Consider the following 23,175-nt stretch of genomic DNA (forward strand, 5'->3'; position numbering starts at 1 on the left):
ACCTCCAAATAAATTATTCTGACACCACGGCTAGAAAAACATCAATATTCTGGAGAAACGCAGTAGAACCGATCGCTGCATCACAGACAGGAATCTCATACAGTGAGAGTGAATGTTATTACTAAATGCATTGTTATGGTCACTTTTCAAATCATAGCTTTCAGTGTTCATCTTCATATTTGCTCCTTATACAGTAATATTTGTAATATATATTGCACCTTTGCACACTACCATGATACTGTCAGTCATTGTGGAATAGAATACAGCGATTGAATCCACACGGATATATTTGAGCTCGTGCAGTTTGCTACAGATGCGGTGGGGAGCTCTGACTAGTGCGCTCTCTGACCATCCAATCAGAGGACATAAAAATGCTGACATTATTGTACACCTGCCAGATGGCTTCAGTGATGCCAACTCATCACCATCTGATTGGTTAAAGCAACAGCTGCATTGTCAAGTATTTAACATTACCTGCCACCCACAGTGCCGAAGGCTGAAATCTAATTGGATTGAAACTTCAGTGTCTACAGAACGTCCTTGCAGCACTGCACCTATAATACATATTCATGGCAAACATACATTAGAATGTAAGTCAGTAATTCTGATAGTCTTTAGGCCAGAAGAGGAGACCTTGCTGGCCCTGATGGCCCTCCACTGCTACATCCCATATTTTTGCATCTTGATTGCAGTGTGTTGATTGTGAACAAGTTGCGTCCGAATCCATGTTTCCCAGCATGCACCTCTCTCAGACACAGCGAGAAATTTCTATTCTGTTACCCGTCTAAATAAGACTGAGATCATAGACATGAGTAAAAACTCCTCTAAATCTCATGCTGTCTGTTTCTCTCTTTCTCACTCTCTCTACTTCTGTCTATCTATCTTCATCACTGTCTTCAAATTTCTCACTCCTCACTCATGCCTCTGTCCGGTTGTTTATCTAACTTCCTGCTGTTGTCTCTTTTTCCATCAGTCTATCTGCCAGCCTTTTTCTCTTTCTCTCACTTTTTTTCCTACCTATACAGTATTTCTGTCTATCTTCATATCCTGTTGGTACATAACCTGGTATGTTGTTTTATCTATCTATCTATCTATCTATCTATCTATCTATCTATCTATCTATCTATCTATCTATCTATCTATCTATCTATCTATCTATCTATCTATCTATCTATCTATCTATCTATCGATCGATCGATCGTAATTTCCGGACTATAAAGCCGCACCCATATACAGTGAGGGAAATAAGTATTTGAACACTCTGCTATTTTGCAAGTTCTCCCACTTAGAAATCATGGAGGGGTCTGAAATTGTCATCGTAGGTGCATGTCCACTGTGAGAGACATAATCTAAAAAAAAAAATCCAGAAATTACAATGTATGATTTTTTAACTATTTATTTGTATGATACAGCTGCAAATAAGTATTTGAACACCTGAGAAAGTCAATGTTAATATTTGGTACAGGAGCCTTTGTTTGCAATTACAGAGGTCAAACGTTTCCTGTAGTTTTTCACCAGGTTTGCACACACTGCAGGAGGGATTTTGGCCCACTCCTCCACACAGATCTTATCTAGATCAGTCAGGTTTCTGGCCTGTCGCTGAGAAACACGGAGTTTGAGCTCCCTCCAAAGATTCTCTATTGGGTTTAGGTCTGGAGACTGGCTAGGCCACGCCAGAACCTTGATATGCTTCTTACAGAGCCACTCCTTGGTTATCCTGGCTGTGTGCTTCGGTTTATTGTCATGTTGGAAGACCCAGCCTCGACCCATCTTCAATGCTCTAACTGAGGGTAGGAGGTTTTTCCCCAAAATCTCGCAATACATGGCCCCGGTCATCCTCTCTTTAATACAGTGCAGTCGCCCTGTCCCATGTGCAGAAAAACACCCCCAAAGCATGATGCTACCACCCCCATGCTTCACAGTAGGGATGGTGTTCTTGGGATGGTACTCATCATTCTTCTTCCTCCAAACACGTTTAGTGAAATTATGACCCAAAAGTTCTATTTTGGTCTCATCTGACCACATGACTTTCTCCCATGACTTCTCTGGATCATCCAAATGGTCATTGGCAAACTTAAGACGTGCCTGTTCATGTGCTGGTTTAAGCAGGGAACCTTCCGTGCCATGCACGATTTCAAACCATGACGTCTTAGTGTATTACCAACAGTAACCTTGGAAACGGTGGTCCCAGCTCTTTTCAGGTCATTGACCAGCTCCTCCCGTGTAATTCTGGGCTGATTTCTCACCTTCCTTAGGATCATTGAGACCCCACGAGGTGAGATCTTGCATGGAGCCCCAGTACGAGGGAGATTGACAGTCATGTTTAGCTTCTTCCATTTTCTAATGATTGCTTCAACAGTGGACCTTTTTTCACCAAGCTGCTTGGCAATTTCCCTGTAGCACTTTCCAGCCTTGTGGAGGTGTACAATTTTGTCTCTAGTGTCTTTGGACAGCTCTTTGGTCTTGGCCATGTTAGTAGTTGGATTCTTACTGATTGTATGGTGTGGACAGGTGTCTTTATGCAGCTAACGACCTCAAACAGGTGCATCTAATTTAGGATAATAAATGTAGTGGAGGTGGACATTTTAAAGACAGACTAACAGGTCTTTGAGGGTCAGAATTCTAGCTGATATACAGGTGTTCAAATACTTATTTGCAGCTGTATCATACAAATAAATAGTTTAAAAATCATATATTGTGATTTCTGGATTTTTATTTTTTAGATTATGTCTCTCACAGTGGACATGCACCTACGATGACAATTTCAGACCCCTCCATGATTTCTAAGTGGGAGAACTTGCAAAATAGCAGGGTGTTCAAATACTTATTTTCCTCACTGTATAAGCCGCACCCACTGATTTTTACAAATATTTTTATTTTTAACATAAATAAGCCGCACCTGTCTATAAGCCGCAGGTCTTAGTCTACACTAAAACTAATGAACTTTACACAGGCTTTAATGAAAGACACGTTACACACGGTGTAACGGGTGAAATATGTTGCGCTTCTATTAGGAGCATAGCGGTATTTTGGGAATAGCCTGCCACTGCATTTCCCGGTATTACTGCATGTGTTCTAGACCGAGGAATATGTCCTTCTTATTTTCTGATGCTCATTTCTAAGTTTCTTTGACTAACCCGTAACGCTGTTTTTTTGTTTCCGTTCGGAAATTTCATTGGTCTAATGTTATGGGGTTTAGTTTTTTGGCTTGAAGTTTGTGAAACCGGGAAAAACCCAGGAAAAATTCATAAATTAGCCGCTTCGTTGTTTAAACCGCGGGGTTCAAAACGTAGGAAAAAAGTAGCAGGTTATAGTCTGAAAAATACGGTATCTATCTATCTATCTATCTATCTATCTATCTATCTATCTATCTATCTATCTGTCTGTCTGTCTGTCTGTCTGTCTGTCTGTCTGTCTGTCTGTCTGTCTGTCTGTCTGTCTGTATTTTATCATGTTTGTCTGTTCTGCTCTTTTTCAACTTTTTGTTTAGGGGACCCTCCTCTTTTTTTGCTGCGTGTTTCCCATCACTGTCTGGAAGAATAATGTAATGGGGCAAAGAGGGAGTCCTGATTGTGTGTGTGTGTGTGTGTGTGTGTGTGTGTGTGTGTGTGTGTGTGTGTGTGTGTGTGTGTGTGTGTGTGTGTGTGTGTGTGTGTGTAAAGCAGAGAGAATCCTTCACTGATTAATAAATGTGGGGGGAAAAACACAAAAAGGAGCTGATTTTAATTTAAGGATTGTCTCTAAGCTTCATTCAGTCATTTGTGTGTGTTTTTTTCCCTGCCTTTTTTTTTTACCTCTTTCTTGATGTTCTTCTGTATTAAAAACTCTTCCCACTTTCATTGTCTTGTTTCTTAAAATGTATCAAGTCAAAAAATAGGTTTGGTTAGTTGGTTGTACATGTGTATTTTACTTTTTTGTTTGTTTGGTTGTAATTGTATATTTTCTTCGTTTCTTTGGTTATTTGGTCGGTCAGCCTGTTGTAATTGTGTATTTTAGTTGGTTGGTTAGTTGTTTGTTTGTGTATTTTACTTTTTTGTTTGCTTGGTTGGTTTGTTGTTGTTGTAATTGTGTATTTTAGTTGGTTGGTTAGTTGTTTGTTTGTGTATTTTACTTTTTTGTTTGCTTGGTTGGTTTGTTGTTGTTGTAATTGTGTATTTTAGTTGGTTGGTTAGTTGTTTGTTTGTGTATTTTACTTCTTTGTTTGCTTGGTTGAGGCATTTTATTTGCTTATTTGGTTGTAATTGTGTATTTCATTTGGTTGGTTGACTGGTTGGTTTGTTGTTTGGTTGGTTATAATTGTGTATTTTAGTTGTCTGCTATTTAGTTTGTTTGTTTAGTTGGTTAGTTTTAATTATGTATTTTACTTATATAATTAGGTTGGTTATTTTGTGTTTTTTTTACCTGTTTTGTTTATTGGTTGGTTTATAACTGTGCTTTTTCTTTGCTTTAATGTTTTTTTTTTTGTAATTGTGTATTTCAGTTGTTGATTTGTATGTTTGGTTGGTTGGTTGTAGTAGTCTATTGTAGCTGTTTGCTTTTTGTTTGTTTGTAAATATTTTGGTTGGTTGCTTAGTTGTTTGAAATTGTGTATTTTGTATGGTTTGCTGGTTAGATGGTGGAGGTTGGCAGGTTGATTGGCTTGTTTGCTTGTTTGCTTGTTTTAAGGTGTATGTAGGCCATGGCCATGAGACGCTAAGTTGAGGTTTCTTTCTGAGCTTAATTATTGCACATGATTTATAAATCGTTTCTGTACATATTGACTTGTAGGTCAGGATACGATGCTTGTGAACAGTAACATGAAATGGGCACATTTTCAAACAGGAAATGGTAACTAACCTGTGGTAGAAAAAGAAGAAATGGTGGGCTTCAGACTTCACTGGATTTGTCTGATTTTAATTAAGTTAAAATTAATTTGCATGGAATTGGGAATGCTTAAGTTTTAACTTGGCATTAAGTTTAAGAAATTGCATTTTGTTTCTTGCTAGCGTGAATGTGAAGAACAACCACCTCTATGTTGACATATAAATTAATAAATGAATAAGCAAACAAAGTGTATATATCAAGGAGAGACCCCCGTCAGAGAAGATGAATTAGGAATTAACAGTTGATGCTCAATTAGAGGAAGTAGCACAGCTGGAACGCTAATCGATATCTCACCATTGTTCACTGCTGTGTACTGTATTAGCAGATAATGAGAAATGATGTGTCTGGAATTAAACAGCAACCGAAAAAACAGCTGACTTTGGTGATTCTGTACCGATCAGGACACCTGGAATTAGCCGATCACACCACATGCCGCTGCCCGTAATTGAAATGGCGGTGATGCGTTATTCCAAGCGGACGAGTGAAAGATGGCCGAGATTAAATGCAATCAGAGATAGTTATGATTAAATAGAAATAAAGTGAGAGAGAGAAAGAGGATAAAAGAGATACCAAGTAAATTCTCCACCGATCTTTTATACACCTTTGGACGGATCAATAGTGGGATTAAACACACCCAGAGAATTGTGGACTTTTTTCTAGCAAGTCTTGTGATCCTGGGTATCCTAGTTTCTAATTCCTTTAAACGTCTAAAAACCTGGCACGAGACACTGCCTGAAGCAAGACTTCACCATGTCCCATTGCAACAAAAAGCTATACAAATGTTTATTTTTTTGTAAAACACTGACAAACAACACATGAGTCACAAACCGCATCGAATCAGGATGGTTTTAAGAGGACGCTCGACGAGGGAAGTCTGTTCATTCAATAATGATCAAAGTAGCACGCTTGGATGTTTGATATATTTTGAATGAAGCCATGCAATAGCACTTCTAAGAAAAAGCAGGTTGAAGGGAAAATGTTTTTAAAGGCTGGGATCAGGATAGGGCTCGGACGCATGGACATTTCAGTTCAACCAATGTAGAGCTTTGGGTGTGAAAGTCTGATCAATGACTTCTGCTACAGATTCTGTCTTAACCACCCCAAAAAAAATTATTTGAAACCTAAAACATAAAATGTATTCTTATATTAACATATAAAGCTGTATTTAAACTTGATAGCTAGATAGATAGATAAGTTAAATAATACATTTATTTATTTATTTATTTATTTATTTATTTATTTATTCATTCATTCATTCATTTATTTATTTATTTATCATCACAATTATAAAATAATTATTACTAAAAATGTTAAATATTATAAAAAATAATTTTATTTAATTCACTACAAGTTTTACATTTAAAACTTGTAATACATTAAATAACAAAATAATTTTTAATAATAATAATAATAATAATAATAATAATAATAATAATAGATACGGAGACTCATCCCAATTCCACATCCTGTACAGCATTTATAACACAATTTTAGCTCAAACCGCGAAATTCCTCCAGACATGGTGCACTACAGCTTCTTTGACCCTCACGTGGCTGTTGATCAGTTTCAAGAGGTTTTAGAGTTTAGATTTGACTAAAAAAGTACCTTTGCTCAGTATGATGGGGGAAAATTAATGATAAACTAATGGCAGGATTGTGCCTGGACTTTCAGTTTGGGCCGTGGTAAAAGATTATCACTGTTTTTGCGATACATTGCTTTGTGTTGTCTCTGAACACCATAAGAGAGAGAAATACTGCACAGGCATGCCATCTCATGACTCATTGTAATGAGGGTGAGTATCGATCGACCCTGAGCTAATCTGATTTAAACACACTGCGAGCAGCGTGGCCTTGGCTCCCAGCCCCGGCGGAACGATTGAGATGAAGACAGGCTCTCTATTAACACGGCCGAAAGAAAGATAGCAGACAATGTTGTCCTGTCTGCTTGCTGAGATAGTACATTAGGAACAGGGATCCAATGGTGAGGTGCAGGTTTTTAGTCATTGTGTGACTAATATATATATATATATATATATATATATATATATATATATATATAGGCATAAAATGTATATAAATTTTAGGCAGCAGGGGAATATTTTGTCCTCGAAGTTGATGTGTTAGAAGTTAGAAAAATGGGCTTGATTGTGCTTTTGAGGAAGGAACGTTAATGCTCAGATGTAGCAGGTTGCTCTGGAAGTCTGCGAAAGGCTATAGATGCATTTAAATGTAAAGAGTATGACGGAAACCTGAAAAGAGCAACTGAACTTGGTGACTTGAGCTGGAGATGTATGAGTCAGTGAGGTGGATGTGGGGGTCATGCACTTTAGCTATGTGGCGTAAACATTGTACAAGTGATACACATCCAAAAACATACTTTTAAACTAAGAAGTACCCAGCTAGAGCTAAGGAGTATGAGTTTACTTAGTTGGAATATGAGCTAGCTACAGTAGGTCTCCTATATATGATAAAAATTTGATCAAATTAGCTTAGGAAATCAGTTTAAGGTCCCCTGGTGGTCTAGTGGTTAAGATGCAGCGCTCCCACCGCTGCGACTCGGGTTCGATTCCCGGTCAGGGAACCATCCCCAGCCACTCTTAGTGCCGGTCCCAAGCCCGGATAAATTGGGGAGGGTTGCGTTAGGAAGGGCATCCAGCGTAAAACATGTGCCAAATCAAACGTGCGGAGGATCCGCTGTGGCGACCCCTAACGGGAGAAGCCGAAAAGAAAGTTAGCTTAGGAAATCAGTTTATACGCTTACCATCTTTACATTTTTAATACATTCAACAAATGTTAATACGCTTCAATATTCAAACACAGAAGGCTCAACATTTATTGCTATTTTTTTACCCGTATATGTTGTGGGAAATACATATTCATTCTTTTGTGTTTCACTTGAGTTCAGTTGAGTTAGCGCTTGATCTGATCAGGGTTCAGGTGGATCCAGAATCTATCCTGAAATCCTTCCTTGGAGAAAGTGGGAGAGGAAATAGATTTTTTTAGGTAAAATAAGAAAAAGTGCAAGTAAAATGAACTTGCTAGCTTCATTACACTATTAGCTATCTATTCTTTTTTTTTTCCTGTACACTGATAGCTGTGTAAAATTAAAGCCTTAGCAATGTTGCTCTCCAATTTTTTTATTTTTTATTAAATTTGATTTATTTATTTATTTATTTATTTTATTTTATTTTGTACGATATGCATGTATGTTAAAAAAAAAACTAAATAAATCTTGCATCCATCACTTTTCCATAAAAAAAAAAGTTTGGGTATATAACATGAAATACAATCAAATGTATTAAGGAGAACATTTTCTGTCTTGACCATCACTGGTCTCTGGGAAAGAAGGATTTATAGGGCAATGCTTATAAAAGTCATAGACTTTCTTTGAATAAACTTTTTCGTTTGTTGTATGATTAGTAGATTTGCGATATTGTGTACATTCCAGTTACAGTAACCGAATCTCTCTGTCTTTCTCTGTATTATCATTTATAGTTTTTCTCCTGCATTCCCTTTTTACTCTACAGCAAGCAAGCAACAAAAAACACAAGAAAGCCGATTGCACGATGTCCCCCGAGGACTCGCTTACATACGTCGTCTGTTTCGAATTCAAATAACCCCCGTCTTATTTCCACCCCACGCTTTGACTGCCGGCTGTCATTATTGGCGACTCGTCCATTTTCCGCTGCCTAATTGTCTATAAAAATTGCAAAGCAGATCATGATTTATATTATGGAATATTGCGGAAAAAATACTGTTTACAGAGGCACACCGGTGTATTCTGGAAGAGCACATGGACATGCAGTAAATTCATTCTATTGCCCACTTCGTAGCATGTTATTGGGAAGTGGTATCTACCACATCATCTGTGTAAAGCTGCTTTGAGACCATACACATTGTTTAAAGCAAATAAAAATTAATTGAATTGAATTGAAATTGAATCACTGGCACAGCCAAAGATCCGAGGGCTAAAGGGGTTAAGGCATTGGACTTTGGATTCAAAGGTTGTGAGTTGAAATCCTCATAGTTTTACGAATGAACTAAATGTAAGTCTCTCTGAAAAAAGGAGTCTACCAAATGCTGTTAATGTTTTTTGGGGGTTTTTTGTTACTTAAAAGTGACCAACTAAGTGCCGAACGCTACATGCTGGTTTGCAGCGTTATAAATAAATTATGCATTTTTCTAGACGTGCGTTTTTGTTTCTGTCTTTAAACTGTCTCATCATTAGTTCTGCATCACATGTAATATCCCCGCCCCTGCCTCGTCATTGGTTGTGTTTACGTCTTTCCATTCGCAGGGGTATCCACCATTTTGCGGCAATTAACAAGTCAGCTACATTCTACGTACGTTTTATGGCTTTCCCATGTTTCTCGGTATTGTTTTGTGTTGATTTCCACATTGCCCTTGCAGTGATGTTAGCCAAGCAACTGCAGGAGGTGGTAGCTTAGTGGTGAAGGCTATGGGTTACTGATCGGAAGGTTGGGGGTTTAAACCCTGCTATCGCCAAGCTGCCACTCTTGCAACCCCTTTGCAAGGCCATTAACCCTCTGTGCTCTGGTGGTGCTGTATCGTGGGTGACCCCATGCTAAGGCTCCAGCTTCTAACTTTGCTGCGATATGCAAAGAAATCTTTTAACCGTCCTATAAAAGTATAAAGCACCTTTCTATTTTTCTTCGCTCAGCCTTGCGCTGTTCAGCGTTTTCGAGTTCACCTGCTGTTTTAAATTTGTTTGGCTAATAAAAAATGGCTTTGTTTCCTTCTCTCTCTCTCTAACCCTCCCTCCCTCCATCATTCAATCCTCCTTCTTATCCCGGATTACAGTTGCTTGCTGTGGAAAGATTTAGTATGGGAGAGAAAATGGGAGTGTGCTCAAGAGGCGTGAAAGCCACCTCGAACAGGCCACTCGGTAATAAGAGTCTGATTAGCATTTCTCCTTGAATCGCTGATGAGTATCTCAGGACAAGAGCTTCTCAGAGCAGGGAGAGGGCTGTAACTCTGCTGCTAAAGCATTATCATTTCATTAATCAAGCCTAACCAGGAGTCGAGCTAGTCTGGCTTTGAACAAGAGCCCATAGTCTCAAAAGGCTTCGGTTCAGCTATAACAGGAGGAGTTCAGAATTTCAACCAAACACAGGTCCATGAATAAAAATGGTTTCAGACGCTTTAATCGAGCTCGTTTACTTCAGAGTGAAGCAAGATGGAGAACAGAATGGAACAGATTGCAAAGCTTGCTTATAAGCCTGTGTTTATGGGTAATGTCTGGAATGAAGCACAAATGCCCCCAGGAATAAGTTTATTTGCCCCTACTCTATAATATATATATATATATATATATATATATATATATATATATATATATATATATATATATATATATATATATATATATATATATATACTGTATATGTGTGTGTGTAAAAATAAAATAGAATAAATAAAACTAATGCAATACTTTGTTTTTATATTTTGATTTAATTAAGTATGGAATTAAATTGGCACAAATATCATTGATTAAATAAAATAAAATGAATAGAAAATGTTCCTGGTTAGCGGCTAACACTAGCGCTATGGATTCCTTACCGTTTTCATGCATATGCAACACAGGTACGGAAATACGTTTTTTGTTTTTTTTTATACCCCTGGCATTGTTGTGTATGTTTAATAATAATAATAATAAAAATAATTATTAATAATATTAATAATAATAATGAAAATTATGAGTATATTGTTATATTATTTACTACAATAATTATATTATGCTAAAAAATAATAGTAAAAATAATGATAGATTATCTATCTATCTATCTATCTATCTATCTATCTATCTATCTATCTATCTATCTATCTATCTATCTATCTATCTATCTATCTATCTATCTATCTATCTATCTATCTATCTAGTAAATACAAACAATTTAAAGAGACGTAATACAGACAATTACCCAAACCATTACACCATTACAACCAATCATAATTTTTCAAATGGCACACATGCAGTATTATACAGTACGTACACACTGGTATCGATCCTGTCCAGCAGCTTTAGGAATTCACTGTCGTGCATGATGAGACACTCTGGGAATTTCTTTTTCATTAAGAATTCCCACAGCGCTACAAAACTTGCTGCATCCCCAAAGAGTGAACAGGAAACCATCTGAGACAAGGCATCTGTTCTGTGGCCCGCACAGTCCACACAAGTTCTGGATTTGTCCAAATTTAACACACTTGATTCAGTTCATCAGATAATTGTCAGGCTGATAATGGATTTGTAGAACAAAGTCATTGCCAAGGAATGTAAACACAAAAAAGGAGATGGAAGCATTTCCACATGCTCCTTATTTGATTAAAGCACAATCTTGTAGATACGTTTACAAAATCCATATGACAATCCAATAAATTCAGGTGCACCCAGAGAGAATCGTCTGCAAAAAAATACGATGGTAGCCCTCACAGCCCCAGATGTTTGGGGAATATTACACATATGGGCACAAGTAGCATTATTTTCCAAATGACCAGTTTAAACAGCTGCCTTTAGCTTTACATTTGTAAATCTTCACTCTAGCTTTCAGAGAGTAAAAAAACAGTAGAAATAATGTGAATAATATATACAAAAGTTTGTGGACACCTGAAAAAGATAATTTCGGATTCACTCTGTTATTATCTGTTATAATACCCTCCACTCTTCTGGGAGGATGTTCCACTAGATAGTGAAGATGAGAGCTCCAACAGTTGGAAACCATATTTTCATTGAGCACAGGGGCATTGTCATGCTGGAACGGGTTTAATTGAAGTAAAAGTGTTATGCTAGCTTTCGCAGATATAAAGTGTGATTTTACCTGGAAGTCTGTTACTAAAGAAGAAAAAGGAGAGAAAAGTGATAATAAGGCATAAGAAAGTTAGAATTATTCGTGTGTGTGTGCAGAAGTGTCTGATATATATATATATATATACAGTACAGACCAAAAGTTTGGACACACCTTCTCATTTAAAGAGTTTTCTTTATTTTCATGACTATGAAAATTGTAGATTCACACTGAAGGCATCAAAACTATGAATTAACACATGTGGAATTATATATGGAATTATATACATAACAAAAAAGTGTGAAACAACTGAAAAATGTCATATTCTAGGTTCTTCAAAGTAGCCACCTTTTGCTTTGATTACTGCTTTGCACACTCTTGGCATTCTCTTGATGAGCTTCAAGAGGTAGTCACCTGAAATGGTCTTCCAACAGTCTTGAAGGAGTTCCCCGAGAGATGCTTGGCACTTGTTGGCCCTTTTGCCTTCACTCTGCGGTCCAGCTCACCCCTAAACCATCTCGATTGGGTTCAGGTCCGGTGACTGTGGAGGCCAGGTCATCTGGCGCAGCACCCCATCACTCTCCTTCTTGGTCAAATAGCCCTTGATGCCTTCAGTGTGACTCTACAATTTTCATAGTCATGAAAATAAAGAAAACTCTTTGAATGAGAAGGTGTGTCCAAACTTTCGGTCTGTACTGTATATATATACAGACACTTCTGCACGTACACAAACAGTCAACCCCTGATAATTCATGGGTTCTCATTTGGAACCTAACTAACAGCAAGTTTTGGATTATCTTAAAATTTGCGGGAATCCACAGCGGGACCAAATGTTCAGGAACATTAGGAATAACATTTTAAATTATGTATTTGGTCAAATATTGTACAATATTTCATTTATAAATTACAGTATAATTACAGTCCAAATCCATCCTCAAAGTTCTTGAGTTGCTCAGTATCTTCATGGATCTTTAGATCTTCTCCAGAAGCTGTGGCGGTGAATTTGTTTTATGTTTCTATTGATATATTTTACAGTGAGAGTTCGAGAATGATATAGCTGCTAGCCTGAGAGTTAGATGAAACCCTTTGGCCTGGATTCTTTTTTTTTTTTTTATTAGTATTTCCTGTATGTTTGATATTCTAGGGAATAAAGATCATGCCTCAGTTGATGTGTGTTGTACAAAGAGTAAAGAAAGGTGGTGCTTTATTATTACTGTATGAATATCTGATCAAAGTGTTTGTTAGGCAATAGTCAACATGGAGCTGATTGTTAAAGATATTTATCCAACTACAAATTAAAAAACTAATAATCCAGGAATGTATATGTCATTCCTGGATTATTCGTTTTTAATTTGTAGTAGTTGTGTATCTAAAGTGTGTTTCCTGTTACCATTGTCCCGCAAGGCAACTCTTATTCAGAGGTGCCAATATATACAAACTATTTTATACCTGAAAACTATGCATTTGCTTAAAAAATAATAAATACATTTCATAATTTAAATCTGTAATTTTCTGTGCAATTTATATATATATATATAAGAAAATGTAGAATAATCTTTATTCTATTTTATTTATTTTGCTTTTTATTTTCATTTAACTTAAAAAAAAAATTGTGCAACTGGAAGCTTCTGGCGAAAATACTTGACAAAAAAGCTCTTTCTGATTTTTTATTTATCCTTCAGCCAACAAAAATCAAGTAGATAGAGTTGATCAATAAATATAATTTACTGTTATAGCATTGGCATTCGCCCCGTATCCTAAACAACCTACTAGGGGCCTTGCTCAAGGGCCCAGCAGTGAAAGCTTAGTGGTCCTGTGAATTATTTTAACACATTACCCTCTGATAGAAAGTCCAGCATCTGACCCACTGAGTTTTTCATTTTCAATGGTTGTTATATTTGTTATAATGATATAAACCAGGATTTGAACTTGTGACCTTTTGATTCAGAGTCTAATGCCTTATAGACTGAGCTACCACCTCCTCATAATAGTCAAATCATAATAGTGGGAACTGTTTATAAACAAGCAGCAATCAATGTACAAGGAAAATCACTGTCTCATCAATATTCACCACGGTTTATGTGGTAAGATCTTCTTGAAAGCAATGTTGTTGAAAGAGACTGTGACTTTCAAAGTATCCTCATACTGTGATTTGATCAGGACACTCCTCCCAGTTCCCTCTCAGCTTGCTCACCTTTAGAAGTAGAAGAAAAAAATGTAACTTGCTTATACAAAATTAAAATGAACATCTGAGATTGCTCAGCTTTCCTCTTATAGTATGGATCATGGTCCTTGTGTTGAGAGAGCGAGAGAGAGAGAGAGAGAGAGAGAGAGAGAGAAAAGTTTTTTCCTCTCCAAACACATTACAATTTAAATTTCATCCATCCTGCATCTCAAGGGCACTCGAATGCCTCAGTCAGAGCCAATTTTTCACAATGGCAGAACTCGCTGGCGAAAGGCCTCCATGCTGCGGATCACACTTAAATCAATTACATGCATTGTTTGCTCCTCTAGAAAATCAATGCGTCGAGTTCTTGTCGTTTGGAGAGATATGTGTCGGTGCGCAAGAATCGCCTGAGCGAGAAAGACTCGATCCACCTTTCCCCATCAACAATCTTGATTAATTATCACAACAGTGCAGGGATTCCTTGCTGGATCATTGAGTTAGATGCTCTGGTAGAGACATTTAAACTGACAGACTGACTGATTCCCATTGCTAAGATTTACATGTGCAGGAGACCTGACAGTTAGCCTGTACACTTCCTTGTTGCTTTGGGGAGTTACTATCAAGCGTACATCATTTGCATATATACATGGATCAGGCATAACATTATGACTATCTGCCTAATATTGTGTTGGTCCCCCTTTTGCTGCTAAAACAGTTCTGATCCATCGATCATCAACATCATGAACTTCTTCAGCAGTTTGAGCTACAGAAGCTCGTCTGTTTGATCGGACCAGCCTTCACTCCCCACCTGCATCAGTGAGCCTCGACCGTCCACGACCCTGTCACTGGTTCACCACTGTTCCTTCCTTAAAGCACTTTTAATAAATACTGACCACTGCAGTCCAGGAACATCCTACAAGAGCTGCAGTTTTGGAGATGCTCTGACCCAGTCGTCTAGCCGTCCCAATTTAGCCATCGCCTAACTCACTCAAATCCTTACACTTGCCTATTATTCCTGCATCAACTTTGAGGAAAGAATTTACACTTGCTGACTGAAATATCCCACCCACCAGAAAGTGCCATGTTGAAAAGATAATCGGGGTTTTCACTTCAACGCTCATAATGGTATAATGTCATAATGTTATGGCTGATCGGTGTATATCTTTAGTATTTGTAAAATAAGAATTAATGGTACATAGCTGGACCTTTTTCTTTGTATGCATCCATAAAAGCTACTTAATGTACATCATACTGTATGATTCTTTCAATTCCTAGGTAAAGCTATACATTGCGTCCCCTGGATAATACAATCCTTATAACAATACAGTTTGGTATCATTATTTCTGATGGTGTAAATCAATGTGTCCAGTCTTATATTCAGAATAAAATTCCAGTCAAGAAGTCCATGGAACCAGGTTGAATCTGGGGGGTTTCCTGCTTAAATAGATTTAAGATCTAGAGCCACCCTTTTTCCCTTTTTTAAAATAAAGTTTGGTCGCTTCTGTGAAAGTTGTTTCTGCGTACTGTGTGTGATAGAAAATAAAAGTATTATCTAATTAAATTTTTACAGAAATATCAATACTTTCCACTTCTCACATTTTTAAAACAGGCTCGTTACTTTTGTTTTAAACTATTTAGTGACATGAAAAAAAAATTCTCATTGGACACCATTTTCAGCCCATCAACTTATTTCCTGTCATTGCACGGCTTTTTCAACCTACTACTGGTGTATAATTTCCTGGTTCTCACACATGACGGATATACAGTAGGCTAGATTACGAAACTAACAATGAGCAAGGCAGAAGGCAACAAGGAGTATGGCTAACGTGGTTTAAGGTCATGTCACTAAACCCCTCAAGTTGGCAGTTATTAAGCCCCTCATTAATAAACCTAATTTGGATACAAACAAACTATCAAATTTCAGACCCATTTCAAATCTTCCGTTTATGTCTAAGATTTCAGAAAAGATTGTATCTGCCCAGTTCTGCTCCTTCTTAGAAGAAAACAATTTCAGTCAGGTTTTAGGCCCCATCATAGGAAAAAACTGCACAAGTTAAAACCACAAATTACCTGTTTTCAGCTTCAGGCCAAGGCTACAACTCTCTGTTAGTTTTACTAGATCTTAGTGCTACATTTAACACTATAGGTCATGACTTTCTCCTCGATTGCTTACAGAATTACATCGGCATTCAGGGACAGGCATTAAGTTAGTTTAAAATCTGCCTGTCTTGTTTGTTTTTTGTAGAATGAAATGGAGAGCTATCCATGATAATGCATGTAAATTAAGGGGTGCCACAAGGTTCAGTTCTAAGACCCCTGCTTTTCACAATATACATGCTTTTCCTTAGGAAATATTATTAGAAGGCATGGGTTTAGCTTCCACTGTTATGCTGATGATACCCAGCTGTATATCAATGGTCAAGAAAATATGACAATTTTAACACCAATCTTATCATCCCTACATTGTCTACCTATTTCAAATTGACTACAAACTATTGCTACTTGCTTACAAATCCCTACATAATTTGGCTCCCATGTATCTATCCAGTCTTCTAACACCCTACAATCCATCATGCTTCTTGAGATTTCAAAACTCTGGACTTCACGTAGTTCCTAAAAAGTCCACTTAAGGTGGTAGAGCATTCTTACATTTAGCTCCTTAACTTTGGAAAAGCCTTCCTGACAGTGTTCAGTATGGTGGCCAAGAAGTGCAAAACACATTAACAAATCAGAAAACGAATTAACAAATTAGAAAACGCTAACAAATCTTTCATCAAAACTTTGAATCTAGCTTAAAGTAGCTTTGAATCAATTCCATTTTCTCCTTGCTTGCCAATGTTTACTTCTGTTATTTTCTTATATTTAAAGGTGCACTAATCGAAATAAAAAATATTTTAAAGTAAACTGAGAACTTTACACGTACAAGAAACAAAGTTATAAGATTTCAGACTTCCTGTATATCTTGAATGACAGGTGTCTCGTCCAATGATCGTTAAGTTTCCATTCACAAACTATACCTACCTTTTCCGCTTTGTCTGAATGGTTGTTGTGTTTGCGGATTTGTTAATGTGTTTTCGGATTTGTTATTTTCTTTTCGGATTGGTTTGTGTTTTCTAATTTGTTCATTTGTTTTCTGATTTGTTAATGTGTTTTGCACTTCTCGGCCACCGTAGTTCAGGGCTCAGACACCCTCTCCCAGTTTAAGCATAGATTGCAGACTTTTTAGCGAGGTCTACACAGAAAACATCACATAATCATATCCTTGTGCTTCAAGACATCTGATCAAACACACATTATCACTTTGTGCTTGTTAATATTATGAACAGCAGCTACGCTAATGAGACAGAGGGAGTCAGTGATGTAAACATGACTGAGAACAGAGACATTCCTAATCACCTGATCATCATCATCTTTTCTCTGCTTGTGTTCTATACTTGGATGTTCAGCCTGGATACAAGCATTAGATAACAAAATGTATTTATTTTCATATATTAATATGATGTTCGGTTACCAGTGTGACACTAAAACAGGTTGTAATAATGACTATGTTTTTTACTGAAGTGCATGTCAGAGCCCAAACTTCTTTACTTTAACTTGAGTGAAAAAGTGCAGTCAGAACTTCAACTTTCACCAGCGTCTTTTAAACCTTGAGTATCTGTACTTCTACTTGAGTGAAGGATGTGCGTACTTAAGCGCAAGGGTTCTGGAGAAACGTTGTCTCATTTCACTGTGTACTGCCTTTGCTATATATGTTTGGAATAATGATAAAAGCAAGTGTGTCCTGTGTGTCCTTCACCTTCACAGGGCATGATGTATCTGGAAGAGCGGAGGCTAGTGCACCGAGATCTGGCAGCCAGGAACGTGCTGGTCAAATCCCCCAACCACATCAAGATCACAGACTTCGGCTTGGCGCGGCTGTTGGACGCAGATGAAAAGGAATACAATGCGGACGGGGGGAAGGTCAGAGCATCTTGCGACTTCTGTCTGCCTTGTTTGTTGGTGCGCATGTTGTTTCTAATTTGGCTCCTCAGCGACTCGGGAGTTAGCAGGTGCGCTCTGTTTCTGACAGCGAAAACAAGTTAATCCGATGTTGTTTGGAAGTAATCGAGAGATGCGGCACGCTTAATATGCATCCCTTGATGGTCTCTTGGTTTTAGAAACACCGGCTGGTATGACAGGTTAATTTACAGCACTCGCTACATAATCAACTTGTAAATTAGCTGTCCCACAAGAGCCTGGGTTCCTCTTATCCATATTCAAACACTCGTTCTGCACTCCTCAACTCCCTCGGTTATTTTTGTCCTGCCTCGCTTTTTTTATTATTATTATTATTTTAAACACCAGAGTAAAACAGTGCAAGCTTGCCCATGTCCGTTCCGAACCCTGTATTGACCAGATGATTGTGGGGAATGGGTGCACCTACACCATGCTGCTCTCGTGTAATTGGAAACTGCTCTCTCTCTCTCTCTCTCTCTCTCTCTGGCTTCTTACTCCCCCATGTAACAATCAATTCTGCCTCAGAGTGAATCAAACCTTTCTATTTAGCGCTAACCAGCTGTAATGCGGAGCCCTACATGTTTACACTCTCTTGAGGAAAACGCTTTAAAACCTCTACCAAAGCTGAACTGATGGCAGACAAGTACAACATGTTTCCTATTTTAAAAAAGTCTGGGTTTAACAGTTTGATTTGGCTTTGGGTTTAATTAAGAAAACAGAGCTGTGTGAACATCAAGGATTAACAGGATAGTTGGCGCACGGTGTCTCTTTATGACATACGGTACGTAATATGGTATTACAATATTACAGTATGTAAACCATTGCATGTATTTTTATTTGATTTGAGAAAGAAACACAAGACATTAGAGTTTTTAAAATGGATATGAGGCTTATTTTTCTGTCAAAGCACCAAAATCTATATATTACATGCAGGCCATATACACCAATCAGACATAACGTTATGACATTATTACATTATAACAGTGGAGAAGTAAATAACACTGATTAACACTTCATCATGGCACCTTCTAGTGGGTGGGATTTATTAGGCAGCAAGTGAACATTTTGTCATCAAATTAGACGTGTTAGAAGCAGAAAAAATGGGCGAGCGTAAGGATTTGAGCGAGTTTGACGAGGACTTGTCCCTTACGAGGGAAATATCAAGGTCCGTGACGTCGGAGTGACGTGGGGCCGCCTTCCCGTGGGCTCACCACCTGCAGGAGGGACCGTAAGGGACGGTGCTGTGAGGATTGGGCAGCAGTCGAAGGCGGGGGCCTGCTTAGACTGCTGCCCCCGCGACCCGAAATACGGATAAGCGGGAGAAAATGAATGAATGAATGACGAGGACTTGCAGCGTCTTGTTAGCTAACTAGATTTTTTTTGCACGATCCAACATGGCAAGTCTACAAAGATTGCTTAAGTAGATCCACGATAGTGTTCAACCACACAAAAAACAATAGCTAGCCTTTCAATAAAACTAATAAGAACTTGATAGACCACTTTCATGTGGTGTATTATACGAAAGTCCACATTCGTAAAGACATTCATGAAATATGGCAGTCAATAAATTGTGCTAAAAGTATCAATTCTAGCACTGCTTGCACAAGTTGGCATATAATTAAAATGCTATTACAATATACCTAAATAGTTTTACAAATCTAGGTTCCTTCCTGGAATTTCGACCACCACATTAGATCAGATTAGATTTGATTAGATTCAACTTTGAAATTTAGTTCCCCTTCAGGAACTCAAGCTGCGTCGAAACGCTATGGGAACGCCCATAGCGTTTCGACGCAGCGTCTCGTTCCTTCGGGGAACTAGGGTTACGTTCGTAACCTAGAGACGTTACAATTCTAGATAAACCATGTTGGTCACCATATTGGTTCCGGTGAAACTAGTAGTATCAAGTATCCAAAAATCTTCATGATGCTACCTACCATGCTTCACTCAGGGTTAGTTTGGTTTCCGCCAAAGATATCGTTTTTTTCAGCACTTTAAAGTTTTGCAGAGAATCCTAAGAAAGTTCCTGTGACTCTTTAAACAAAATTTAAAATAAATACAAATACAAATCAGCAATTTTTGTTTTTTCCATCCTCAGAAAAGTCACATCTTGTGGATAGAAAACCGGTTCCTAAGTACCCATAATGCTGTTTTTCAGTTGCTATTTCGCTAAATATGGATCCCATTACTTTCCAGATGCCTATTAAATGGATGGCTTTGGAGTGTATTCACTACAGGAAGTTCACTCACCAGAGCGATGTCTGGAGCTACGGTAAGTATCTTAAACATCGGCTATCATCATCATCTGCCGTATGTTTACAGCGTAAACAAGTCAAGCAAATGAAGGTCAAAAGCCATTAGAACCTCCATGAAGGCAAATTTATATGTACACTGAGCAACTGCTTTTAGTGTATAGTGTAATGTATTTAGTGTAATGTAATAACTCTATTTTATATATGCAACTTTCTTCTCTTACTCCCTAAGTGTGTGTGTGTGTGTGTGTGTGTGTGTGTGTTTTCTACTTTTGCTATGACATTACACACTGCCTAATATTACAAATGTGTCCCGTTTGACCCGTAAGATTCGATTGTATAAAATAGCATGGTATCATTCTGTTACTAGGGTATTTTAAAAAAAATGGTCAGAGGGTAGATTTAGTCACAAATCGATTCAATTTGATTGAATTCAAATTGAATTCAACTCAAATTCACCTAAATTCAATTGCATTTGTGTAGCACTTTCAACAATGAACATAGTCTCAAAGCAGCTTTGAAGTTCTATGGCTCAGGTTCAAGCCCACAGTTTGCATGAACGGTTTTAACATTCACGTTTTTTTGTTTTCTTTCAGGAGTGACAATTTGGGAGCTTATGACGTTCGGTGGAAAGCCGTACGACGGAATTCCTACACGCGAGATTCCTGACCTGCTGGAAAAAGGCGAACGACTCCCTCAGCCTCCCATCTGCACCATCGACGTCTACATGGTCATGGTGAAATGTGCGTTATCGCCTTTACTCACTTCTTTTCTTTTTCTCAGATGTCTCTGGGATGTTTCAGCTACTTTCAAATCCCAAGAACACACACACATGCACACACACACACACACACACACACACACACACACACACACACACACACACACACACACACACACACAGCTGAAAAATAAATAATGGAATAGATACATTTCTTTAATTCATAATTCTATACCAGTGGAATATAATGTATTTTTACTTCACTATACAAAAGTTCTAGGCGTTTGTTGATCACATGGCGCTAATGCGATGAAGAAGAAACCATGGAGAACCTGTAGCTTAACCACACAAACACATACACTTGCTAACTCATATTACACTACTAAGGTCATCACAGTAACCTCTAGCCCACAGTTTATGTCTCTCACATTCCCACATCAGTCACACACCATTGCCGGGCTCCATAAAAATCTGCTGCATGATCATATTCTGCATGATGAAACGCTTTAGTGTTCACTCTTCATTTTATTATATATCCTGCCAGGCTTAGGTTACTGTAATGCCAAATTAGTAGTTAGTATTGAATTTGAGTGTGGACTAATAGTTGATTTTTTTTGGAGTAATATGTATTTCTGAACCTTCTAAAATGAGTTTATTAGATGGACCGTGCAGGACGTTTTAGAAACAAGGTCAGAGAGAATTGATTGAGATGATTTGTTCATGATCAGAGGAGGGACATGGGCATATCTGTAGAGGAATTGAGAAAGTGAGGAAGTGGTTAAGGTGCTGGGTTACTGTTCAAGCCTTGGTATCACCAAGCTGCCACTCTTGGGCCCTTTCGCAAGGCTCCAGGGGCGCTGTATCATTGCTGACCCTGTGCTCTAACCCCAGCTTTCGAGCAAGCTGCGATATGCGAAGAACAAATTGGGCCCTTTCGCAAGGCTCCATGGGCGCCGTATCATGGCTGACCCTGTGCTCTGACCCCACCTTCCGAACAAGCTGGGATATGCGAAAAACAAATTTCACTGTGCTGTAATGTATATGTGATAAATTTATGTCTATTGTATTAAAGACATGCAGGTGGTTGTTTGAAAGAGGCAGATGTAGAGCTCGGGGTGGTATGGAGATCTGTTGGGGCAACCAGAAGAAGAAAGAGAAAAAGAAGTGTATTTGTGTAATAAATAAAAATACTCCACCCAGTATTCATTTTCGAAATCATGTTGGGTCACTTTGCAAATTAAGTGAGAGTTAGAGGAAGATTTAATGACACGTTTCTGTAAAATTGGAGTTTAAAAGTCATACATTCTATTTAAAATGTATTACTTATGTAATTTGTACACATAATTCTTTAATTAAAAACATTTTAAAACATTCCGAAATCAAATTTATTTTGTGATAAATATAATCGTATCAGTTTTACTTTAAGGTTAGGATTGGATGTTGGGTTGAACATTAGATTAGATTAGATACATATGTTAAAACTCTTTTAAACCAACTACCTGCATGTCTTCCCTCACCACATCCATAAACCTCCTCCTTGGTCTTCCTCTTTTACTCCTTCCTGGTGGCTCCATCCTCAGCATTCTCCTACTGATATACCCCATGTCCCTCCTCTGCACATGTCCAAACCATCTCAATCTCACCTCCCTCAACTTTGTCTCCAAAACGTCCTACATGTGCTGTCCCTCTAATAAACTAATTTTAATCCTTTCCATCCTCGTCACTCCCAACGACAATCTCAATATCAGCTCTGCTACCTCCAGCTCCACCTCCTGTCTTTTACTCAAAATTAAAAAACAACATATACAGACCTGGCTGCAAAAATTAAACAGAATTTACTATAAACTATAGTGAAAAAAATGTTGTATAATTTATTACAAAAAATTAAAATATTATACAAAAAAATATATAAAATAATATAACAAAAGATTTTAATGTTTTTAAATTTCTAAAAGTATTTTTTATAATTTTTTTTATTATTATTTATATTTCATTATAATAATTATTAAAACAATTTTTTGAGAGAAAGTTATAAAAAAAAATTATAAAAAAATATATATAGTACAGACCAAAAGTTTGGACACACCTTCTCATTCAAAGAGTTTTCTTTATTTTCATGACTATGAAAATTGTAGATTTACACTGAAGGCATCAAAACTATGAATTAACACGTGGAATTATATATGGAATTATATACATAACAAAAAAGTGTGAAACAACTGAAAAATGTCATATTGTAGGTTCTTTAAAGTAGCCACCTTTTGCTTTGATTACTGCTTTGCACACTCTTGGCATTCTCTTGATGCCTACTTTTTTATTCTGTATGACTCGTTTTTTGTTGGTTTGTATACCTGTTTTTTAGTCTGAAGTAATA

At 37.6% G+C, this 23,175-nt stretch overlaps 1 protein-coding gene across 2 annotated transcripts in view; it reads left to right on the forward strand.

The window, feature by feature from the left end:
- Positions 1-23,175, forward strand: part of erbb4b (erb-b2 receptor tyrosine kinase 4b) — a 409,427-nt gene that overhangs the window by 369,339 nt on the left and 16,913 nt on the right. For both annotated transcript variants that reach the window (XM_083536260.1, XM_083536261.1), the window contains exons 21-23: positions 17,637-17,792; positions 20,025-20,100; positions 20,677-20,823. In XM_083536260.1, the coding sequence (XP_083392386.1) occupies positions 17,637-17,792; positions 20,025-20,100; positions 20,677-20,823 (379 nt within the window). The remainder of the gene's footprint in view (positions 1-17,636; positions 17,793-20,024; positions 20,101-20,676; positions 20,824-23,175) is intronic.

This window comes from Silurus aristotelis (genome assembly GCF_946808225.1).
Source record: "Silurus aristotelis genome assembly, chromosome: 3".
Taxonomy (NCBI): Eukaryota; Metazoa; Chordata; class Actinopteri; order Siluriformes; family Siluridae; genus Silurus; species Silurus aristotelis.